Source organism: Epinephelus fuscoguttatus, linkage group LG1 (genome assembly GCF_011397635.1).
Source record: "Epinephelus fuscoguttatus linkage group LG1, E.fuscoguttatus.final_Chr_v1".
In the NCBI taxonomy this organism is placed as follows: Eukaryota; Metazoa; Chordata; class Actinopteri; order Perciformes; family Serranidae; genus Epinephelus; species Epinephelus fuscoguttatus.
In genome coordinates this window covers 29,139,686-29,150,435 of record NC_064752.1, presented here as the reverse complement: position 1 = coordinate 29,150,435, position 10,750 = coordinate 29,139,686, and the positions used below count along the sequence as shown (strand labels likewise).

At 40.2% G+C, this 10,750-nt stretch overlaps 1 protein-coding gene across 1 annotated transcript; it reads left to right on the top strand.

Moving 5' to 3' along the window:
• The first annotated feature begins 573 nt into the window (after positions 1 to 573).
• On the top strand, positions 574 to 10,510 carry comtb (catechol-O-methyltransferase b). The gene is made up of 6 exons (XM_049581421.1): positions 574 to 730; positions 1,880 to 2,051; positions 8,203 to 8,320; positions 8,424 to 8,617; positions 9,972 to 10,103; positions 10,183 to 10,510. Coding segments are annotated over exons 1-6 (798 nt in total). The 5' UTR covers positions 574 to 728; the 3' UTR covers positions 10,363 to 10,510.
• Positions 10,511 to 10,750: the final 240 nt, after the last annotated feature.

The following is a 10,750-nucleotide window of genomic DNA, read 5'->3' as shown; positions in this document are numbered from 1 at the left end:
TTCTACACCACGACCAGGCTGTAAACATGTTTATTTCTGCTGTAAAGTTGGGTATTTTAACATGGGGGTCTATGGGGATTGACTGGCTTCTGGAGCCAGCCTCAAGTGGCCATTTGAGGAACTGCAGTTTTTAGCACTTTGATGTTGGCTTCATTTTTCAGCCCTGGAGGGTGTCGCTTGGTGAGAATTTTCAAGCAGAAGTGTTTAAATAGGAGGGTTTTCGCAAAATGCATGTGTTCAAGAGGTTTTGCACGCGTTATGCATGAGTTTGTAAAAGGATGTTTTGAGATGGTTTCGTATTCTTTCACTGTGGAGGCATGTGAGATAAATTAAGTTTTCTTCACAAATTCAAGGTAACGAGGTGAAAAAATAACTGAGAAATGATCATTTTGTGGAGTACTCCTTTAAATGCCAACCAGGAATTAACCCCTCCTTTTTAGAAATTCCAGAGAGTGTGCTTGCGTGCGTGTGTGTGCGTGTGTATGTGTGTGTGTGTGTGTGTGTGTGTGTGTGTGTGTGTGTGTGACCGTTGAGATTTTATCCATTGTGCATTCTTTGCATGCTCACATTCAGCAGAGCACCGAGAGGGGGATGGAAAGTAGAAGAGGGAGGAGTTAGTCTCACATAAATGCTGGCATATGTCCGCCTGCTAGAAATTTTTAGCTAGAGATTTTCCTCTAGCAGCAAGAGAAGGTGAGAAGAGGACAGGGAGCGCTGCCTGCCCACACATGTAAGTCTCATTTTCTGTTAGGTTTTAATGAGAGACCCTTTAATGATGCATGAGGTGTTTGTTTTATGCTTAAGAAGTGTTTATTCCTGTGGTGCTCAGGGGAGACTATGGCTCAGTCTGGTGGTAGTTCCTCTTTTGGACTGAAGAATGTGTTTTCTCATAGTAATGTGAAACTGGGGAGATTAGTGTGTAACTGACATTGGTGATACTCGTAGTCGCGCCAATTTCTCAACAAATAAGTTTTTAAAATATTTTGATAACGTTTATATTCTTGTTCTTCTTCCTGTTCTTTAATAGAAAACTTTAATGATGTGATTTGCATAGAGATTTAGTTATGTTGGACAGTATGCACAACGTGTGACTTGGTATTGTGCAAGTAACTCTCTACATGATGATAAAAGATGAAAGTGCGTGTTTATCTAGCCATGCCAGGACTATTCTGCTCTTCTGTCTGTGAATCTCTTGGTTGTGTGTATTTTAGACAGAATCCAAAGTAAAGGTTAAAGTCCCAGTGCTCTGCCTTTTCTGACACAGATCTTAACCTCCAGCCAGTTGCCATGCAACTCAAACTCTAAATCAAAAGGAATTACCTCAACCACCACTGGTCTTTCACAGTTGCATTATTAGTGCAAGGTAATGCCGCTTCCAGCCTTGCTCTCCACTGCTTTCCCACAGAAGGAGCCCTTGTTTAGGATTCTGGCTGTGCTTTTCTCCTCCTTTTTACTCTGTTCATCCCAATTCATCTGTGCTCGAGATATCAGAGCACACTAATTGCTTCTGTGAGGGAGAAAGCTGCACACAAAGGGCTGTGTTATGTGTTTACCAGTGCTTATTGCAGTTGATATTAAATGATATCCTACAGTGATATTACCACAGTGAGACGTGTGTGGGTGTGCAGCTTGGGCCTGGCAGCAGCAGCTGATAATAAAAACAGGAGCAGTAGCAGTATTGTACACTGCATAGTAAACACCCATCTCATTATCCCTACACAAAGGGAGAGGTGGAGTGAGGGGAGATATGAGAGCTTTCATTTATCTCATGCAGATGTGTTGTTATTGCTCTGTGTCTGTGGAACATTTATCACAGCCTCTCTCCACAGTGCAGCACAATGTTACCATGCTGAATTGATGCTTTCTGTCTTGGTTGCAGGATGTGGCTGACTCTTCTTTACAGCTGCACCGGTGGAGCAGCTCTCCTGTATGCTCTTTACAGATGGGTGATCCCCGCTGCTGTGCAGTATCATGGAGGACTGGCGCTGATGTGGCATGATGTTATTGTGGAGCGGATGCTGGACACTGTGACCCAGTCCACACGTCCTCAGGTGTGTCTTCAATATACAGTATTTACCTCTCACAAGAGCACCCCCTAACACACTCATGACCAGATTAGTGTGATGCATCCTTGCAGGTGAAGGAGACTGAGATATGGCAATGATGAAATTCACACAGGAGGCTTTGTAAATAGAAAAAGACACACACACACACACACACACACACACACACACACACACACACTGTAGGTCAAATGTCAAAACTAAAATAAGTTTGTGCATTGTAAGGGTAGTTCAAATAAACTAAGCATGTTCATACATTCTCAAACACAAATAAAATGCACCTTAAATGATTTATTATGGGGCCATTATTGTGGCAAATCTATTTGCAAATGTGTGTGGAGAGCTGGGTAACTGTATCTCAACCCATAATCAGAATCAGATTTGTAAATGTGTAGACAATCTGTATGTGTACATAGATATTGATGGCTGAAAAAATATGTTGCTCCAAGAGTTGGAAATACAGACAGATCATCAATTGCAAATGCATGTGGAGATTTGTCTGTAACACTCTGCTTGCTCTGTGCCTCATTAAGTATACAGCCTACATCCCCGTGGTTTTAAGCGTGACATCACTGGACTAAGTCGTGGTTATGATCATTGACGTACAGTACATATTGTACAAAGTTGGTGCACTAACTGCTTTGGCCTGTTGATGTAAAATGTCAGTGTTACCACCATATTGAACTGGGCAGGACTGGCCTGTAAACAAAAACAAGTAAATAAGGGAGCTGCACTTTTTCTGGAATACAATATTGTTTAAATTTATCAACTGATTACAATTAGTTGTTTCAAGGGTTAATGATCTGCGTGGAGTAGAAAGAAAAGTTTTGTCTCCTTGCTGCAGCATGAATCAACATAAGGCTTTCATGAACTGAAATATGGTAAAAACAGTATTAATTGTATGGAATATACAGTAAGGTTAAGCTTTAAATCACTGAGTGCTACTGCCGACTGCTGGTATATCGGCTGTATAGCTACTGAGGCCCAGTGCAGACGGAGCGGTGCAGACAAATCTCCACATACATTAGCGGATCGCTGCCATGACAGAAGTGTGGCAACAGTCACATGTATAAAGGCAGCCAATTAAGAGGCCCACCTAAGTTGTAATTGATGATTGTATTTCGGCTCTTGGAGCAAAACACTCATTAATATATATGTACACATTTACAGATTTGTCTACACACTTACAAATTTCAGTACACTTGCAAATCTGAATACAGATTTGGATTTTTTTTTTTACACATTTACAAATCTTATTATGCACAAACAGATTCTGGATACACATGTGCAGGTTCCTGTACTCTTTCACAAATCTAAGCGCGCATCCAGAGATTCTTTACACATCAACACATCTCTCCACACGTCTGCAAATAGTTGTGCTACAGTAATGGCTCAATAAGGTATGTGTAAACAAGACTTTATTCAGGATCCAGGCACAGCAGTGCTTTGAGCTAAATGCTAATAACAGCGCTGACATGGTGATGTTCAGCAGGCATAATGTTAGGGTGTTAGCTATCATTAGCAGTAAGCACAGCTGAAGCTGATGAGAATGCCATTCGTTTTGCCGATATTTGGTCATAAACCAAAGTATTGGACAGTATTTGTTCTCTGTGGACCATGAATGTACTAAATTTCATGGCAATCCCTCCAATACAGGTGAGCAAACAGACGGACTGACATTACCATCTGTAGAGCCACGCTACTAGTATGTCTAAAAAATATGTTTTTTGTATCAATACATAAATGTACTGAAAATCTCTTGTTAGACATTGAGGACATTGCTGAACTTGATTCCATTTTTACACAGTGATGTAAAAACCCCCAATCAAATCTTTGTTATGCTCCACAACAGTCCATCTATGTAATGTCCATCAGTACAAATGTGCAAAAAATACGTCGGGCCATCCCATTCTTTTGATCACAATATCTCAAAAATGCATGAAGGAAATTTCTTCAAATTTGGCATAAACATCCACTTGGACTCAGGGATGACCTGAATAGACTTTAGTGGTCAAAGGCCAAAGGTCACTTGGTCTCATATCCGTCTCATTCACGTGAACACAATATCTCAAGAACACCTTGAGGAAATTTCTTAAATTTGGCACAAACGTCCACTTGGACTCAGCAATGAACTGATTAGATTTTGGTGGTCAAAGGTCAAGATCACTGTTACCTCACAAATCCTGATTTAGGCCTTAATGAAAGAATTTATATGCTAATTATAACAAAATTTGACAAAAATAGGTCAACTCACTGTGACATCGTAATGTTCTGCAAAAACACTTTTCTGGCCATTATTCAACGCTGTAACTCAGGAAGAGAAAGGGAGACATTTGGTCAGATACTGAACTGGTGACACTAATCCTGGGTGTCCATTGTATAGATCCTCTGTGCTGCTGGGTTGCATGTGAAGCATCCACATTTTAGAATTTGTATTAACATCCATATCTGAGTCATTGTTAACTCTCATAGCATGTGACGTGTGACTCTGGACAGACATGGATATAAACTATAACTGCAGCTTGACAGGTCTGTGGAGGCATACAACAACCACAAGGCGGTAATTCTATTTTTTTCCTGGGTTCACTAAGCTTTTAAGAAAACAAGTCAGCTGCAGCTCAGGAATAGATTCAACCTGAAACAATAGTCCTTTCACAGATGTAACTAATACCATTCATAATAGCTGCAGTCTATATACTAGGTGTCCCACAGCTCTGCTATTGTGCATTCTGGTTCACTGGGACACTTTACAGCAACAGAGCCATGGTTGATGTTAGTAGTGACACTTGTGCTTCTCCTACTGTGACAAGTCAAAAGTCTTTAACATAAAAAAAACATTTATTCTCATTAACAACGACTGCTGAAGTAGCCGGTCAAAACCTGAAGTTAATTTTTGCATTTTATATCTTTCTGTGACCAATGCATGGATTTATGGATATCAGCCAAGCCTTTCATTAGGTTACATCATGATTTGTATGCATGTGTATAAATGTGTGATTTCAGCTGATTGTTTCTTGAGAAGAGCTCCTCGTTTTCTTTGTGCTAATTAATTAGGGCTGACGCTTCCTTGTCTGTCCCTAATGAAAGAAAAAAACAAAACCCTGAGGCCTTGTTTTCTTTTGATCATCACGGCGTGTTAACAATGTGAATTTGTAAACAAACAGACAATAACAGCAGAAACAAACCTTAACTCTTCTTTTAATAAATATATATTTCATTTAGAACTTTTTCAGAAAGAAAAGAGACAAATCCTTAAAGCAGTTTAAAAAGAACATTACAACAAGAACAATCCCTCCCTACAGATGTGAGAAGGCAAAAAACAAACAAACAAAAACAGTTAGTGTGCTCTTCTTCGTAGGTTAGTATGGTCATATAGAATTACTTAGTGTTCATGAGGGTCCTCTCTCTGTGGTGTGGTCAAGGAAGGGCTGCCATATCTGCTTAATTTAAACCTGCTTGCTTTCCCTGACATCACATTTCATATTTTCTCCGTACATGAAATACTAGAGAACTCTGTGAGCCTGATTTCTTAACTTTTGTAGGCAGGGTTGCTGACAGGTGCGAACACTCTACACACAGTTTGCCATGAACTAGTTTTCTGTTTTTGGATTTAAGGAGCTCGTCATACCTCACTCTCCATATAACAGCTACAAAACAGACCCTCCCAATTTAGCTGTCTATTTAAACTCCAGAAATTTCCCAGCTCTCCCTCTGCCTTGTCAACACTGTTGCTCTGTATCAGTATTGCTGCTTGCTCCTTCAGGTCTGCCTCCAAACCAGCACCCACTTGTGAACTCCGCCTGTGTGGGAAGATATTTAATCATCACTCTTCAGTATCTTATTTAAACATATCTGTGAGGGTGATGAGGCTACGGTCTAGACACCAAACTCCAGCTATGTTCTGCCACTGTAATAATCCTGAGGTGAAACTTTGTGTACATATTCCTAGCAAGTTTTTCCACAATTACAGAAGACTGAGAGAGTCAGTCAGGTCTGGTCTAGTCTGTACACGCCCACGTAAGTCCTGAGAAAAGGTGAGTGAAAAGGGGAGTGCAGGGGACACATCCCTCTCAATATTTAGAACAGAGCTTTTGTCTCTCCCAATGAAAACATTACAGTGGCAGAGTTTTACTTTTATTTTGACAAAATAAACAAACAAAAAAAGACAATTACACCATAAATTGAAGCAGAAACACTTGCATAAAAAATTCACCAGAATGCATTTGATGCTCAAAATTTTCTGGCAGTGAACCCCCAAAACACCTGTTTCATATGTGTCCCCTGTAACTTAACCTACGTCCCTGAGGAAAGCGTCTTGGTTTAAGACAGCCAGAGTCAGTCCTAACTCAAGTCAGATGTAGTAAAAGACACTCTACTACACTTGAACAGGTTCAGCAAAGAAAGCTCAGCATTACCTTTAAGCAAACAATGAAGCAGCAACAGGTAAAAGCACAACTACCTAGAGGGGTTTAAACCGTAAGAAAACTTGGAGAAGGTGCTGCACATACAGTACAGATTAACAAGAACCAGCTGTACACGTCATAGTGGTGATCAGCTGATGGCAACCAGGAGTGCAGGAGAAGAAAATATGCTGAGGATACACTTGTTAAAAAAATAAATACACAGATGCCTTATATTATATACCTCAGTCAACACATGTCAGGATATTGCCTCTCCTTAAACCTATCTAACTCTACTTTAAACTACTGGCCTCTTTGAAGTCTTGATCATCAGATTACTTCCAGTCTATATAAAGCTGACTTAGATTAGCTTTTTAAAAAAATTTAATAAATCAACAAAAATAAAAATTGAATTTACTATGTTGAGTGACGCTTCCTATTTAGGTCTAACTTACATAGTAATGAAGTAATAATAAAGGAATGATCAATGAAACATGTAAAAATGGATGTAATGCTTCTCAACAGTATTATGATAGATGGATTTTGACACAATAGGTACTGGGGGACACCACTTCTCACATAGGAACAAGACACATAGATGTTGTGCAAGCTTTGTCTCTTTTTGTTGTTGTCAGCATCTTTTGTGGTTTTGTATTTCTTTGAGGTCATTTTGCATCTCTCAGGGGTATACCTGTGTCTTATGTAGTCATTTTGAGGTAGATTGTGTCTTTCTGTCTTTTTTTAGTCGTCATGTGTCTCTTTGTTGTTGTTTTATGTCTCTTTAAAGGTTAATTTGAGGTCTCTGAGGTATATTTCTGTCTTTTGGGGCCACTTTGTGTATCTTTGTTTTTCCATCTATTTGATTGACAACCATATCACATGGTATGAAGTACAAACATTACATACAATAACAAAACAATGGCAAACAGGTGGCTAAATTACAACCAATGTTACTTGCATTCTTCAAAAAAGTGCCTATTTACAAATTATTGGCTTATATGATTGTAATAACAAAATTAATTTAAACATAGATGAACGGTTTAAATAATACTTTGGCAAATACCTTTCTCTGTGTGTCATTAAGCTTACATTCTGACATTCAAACAAAATGTGATACTCATCTCGCACACCATTATCATCACAGAGGCTGCAGATCCTCTGGTTTCTGTCCAGCCCTTTATATCTTCCAGTGACTTCAGGAATTCTGGTGTTGTTTACTCTAAAATTACAAATAGCCTTTCTGTACTTTTGTTTTTCATGCCACACATATTTCTCCAGTTTAAACTCAATTTCGACATGTATGTCACAAGATGTCATACTTCTGAGCTCACTTTGTGACTTTTGTATAAACTGATCGTTTAGCGTCTGTTCAACAGTTAGTTTTACAGTTTGTTGATGTTGAGACATTTTTGTGTGAGCCAGAGGTAAGACAAGCCACATTCATTCAGGGGTATTGAGCTGCAAAGGATAAAAATGTATGTCTTACATTAATGATGTTGTGTTGAATTTTTGGAGAAAAATTCCAAATAAAAGAATTTGAAGAACAAGAGAACAGACACCAACACATGGGGTCTGTTGCTCTAATGCATGGTTACAACTGGCAACCCAAGTTCTTTTAATGTTTGCTTATTAATCATCTATAAAGTATTAATGAGTGAATAATTATGACACGCACAGTGATATTAAAAAATGCTCCATTATAGATATATCATGTCTAGCTTTTTTCTCTCTCCCTTCAGAGGCTACTGGATGCAGTACAGAAAAACGCCACCAGAGGGGACCCTCGCAGCGTGGTGAAAGCCATTGATCAGTTCTGCAAAAACAAGGAATGGGCCATGAATGTGGGGGATGAGAAAGGTACTGATTTCTCACCATGTGACTATGTGTTTCATGTGGACATCATTACCTCACTTGACCCAGCTGTGTGTTTTGGTATCTTCTTTTTGTTTTATTGCCGCAGGCAGCATTCTTGACTCAGTGGTGTCTGAGGTAAACCCAGCCACTGTATTGGAGCTGGGAACCTATTGTGGCTACTCCACAGTACGGATCGCCAGCCTGCTTCCCCCTCACGGCAAGCTCATCACTCTTGAATTCAACCCAGACTATGCTGCAATTGCTCGTCAAGTCATCGCTTGGGCAGGATTAGAGGATAAGGTAAAGCCAGGTGTCTCCATACAAACTGAAAAACAATCCATTACATAGTGTGTGCAGTCAGGGCTGGGTATGGTTTAAAACAATTATGATACCAGTACCAGTACTGGTTTCCTGAAAGTGATACCAATACCAATAGAGTACTTCATTCAGTATCCATAATGTGACTAGAGAGGCGTGTAGTATAGTCTTATATACTTTTTGAATACTTTGGTAGCATCTCGGCATGCTGAACTGCCAACTCTGTCAAACACACTTAGCTCGGCTTCACCACACCACAGACTGTAAAAGTTGTACCTGCTGCTGCCTGAGTGTGAGCTCCTCGCTAGTTGGTGAGTGTCTGCCTGGCTGCACACATACACAGTGACAGAGCTAACTGTTAGCATTACATGGCTAATGTTACCTAACGGTTATGAATGGGTTCAACGGTGTGGGCTGCTGTTGCTTCTGTTAGCTTGTGCTAACCAGGCAGATGTTAAGCTGTTTGAAAAGTTTGATTATCTGGCAGAGAGTCGGGAAAGAATGCATGTATCGTTTGACAGGAGACATTCTAATCCTAGTTTGTACTTAAAGGTGCTGAATGGTACTCAGCCTTATGTTCGGCACAGGTCAGATGACAATAGTGCTGACCAGAATGCTTTGAAGCTTGCCATGGTAACTCGCATCCAAATTAGTATTCGAATGCTCTGTATATTGTTTTGTTTTATCACCAGTAAACTGGTGGAGGAAACTGAAAGGAGGTGTTAAGTGTCAGAAAGTGTCAGACACAGATGAGGCCAGTATTTTCAGTGCAGTCATTGACCCCCACTTCAAGTTATTAAATTGGCTGTCCGACACGGAAAAGGAACAGGTTAGAGAAATTGTTGACAGTTATCCACGGCTTGCAACTGCAGTGAAAACTTGCTGTGCGGTTTTCACTTTCTGATGCGGTCTGACCTGTGGCCTTAGAGTTATTAATAACTTACAGGAACACTGTGTGCAATAGTCCCCCTTTGAACTTCTCTTCCCCTCCCTATCACTCTTTCTTTTACACACACACAACACACAACACACACACACACACACACACACACACACACACACACACACACACACACACAGCAAGGCTAATTCCTACAAAAGTTGGGCCGGGTATAGACTCACAAGTCAGTCTTTAGACACTTATCAGAAGGTGGAGATCTCTGATTGTCTGGTGGCGAGACTAGGCCGGGTATGGTGGTTGATTAGCTTATATGAATGTGATTGATTACCCCCAGGTGTCTTCAAATCCCGCCAAAGGGTTGAATATTTGTGAGTAGTAATCAATGAAACTTTGAAGGCCAAAAATTGGTATTGAGGATGTGTTTCTTCTTCCTAGGTCCAATTAGTTGAAGGAGCATCTGGTGACTGGATCCCCAAAATGAAAGAGCAGTTTGGGGTGACAACATTTGATTTAATTTTCCTGGATCACTGGAAGGATCGTTACCTTCCGGATGCAAAACTAATGGAGGCAAGTTTGTCGTGCTTATTTTTCTATTCATCAAACTCTTTTCTGTCACGATGCATGAAGCTCTTTGCTTTTTCATCAGGATTGCGGCCTCCTCAGGAAAGGCAGCGTTCTACTGGCAGACAACGTGATCTGCCCTGGAACTCCTGACTATCTTGAATTTGTCCGGAGCAGCCCGCGGTACAAGAGCCAGTACTTCAGATCTCACCTGGAGTACACCAAAGCTGAGGATGGCTTGGAGAAGTCTGTTTTCTTAGGGTAGTTTTTAACTAAATGTGTCACGTTTTGCAGAGGTACTAGCAAACCTTAGACCTTGTTGTTTTGGGTTCAATGAGCACTCTGAAAATCTGTTTTTCTAATATGTCACAGAGTCTGTTAACTTGTAATTAAAAGTAATGTGAAGAAATTTATGCTGTGTGGTTTATTTTTTGTAACACCATATGATGGAAGTTTAAATGTGTGATGCGCTGTGTGTATATTGGTACAGTAGGCGGCAGTAGTGATATCACATTCAAGCATCTAATTGACAGATGATGAGCTGCAAACTGATCCGGGGGCTGCTTTTCCCAGAACATCAACTCAAATCAATAATAAATCTAATCCAGCTGCATTCTGTGGTGCAGAAATGTATTTTCTGCTCTGGCATTCTC

What these genes read in the sequence shown, in the direction of transcription:
- comtb (XM_049581421.1), top strand. An exon ending in CCCAGTCCACACGTCCTCAG is followed by an intron (nt 2,052 to 8,202) that starts GTGTGTCTTCAA and finishes CTCTCCCTTCAG; the next exon opens with AGGCTACTGGATGCAGTACA. An exon ending in GAATGTGGGGGATGAGAAAG is followed by an intron (nt 8,321 to 8,423) that starts GTACTGATTTCT and finishes TTATTGCCGCAG; the next exon opens with GCAGCATTCTTGACTCAGTG.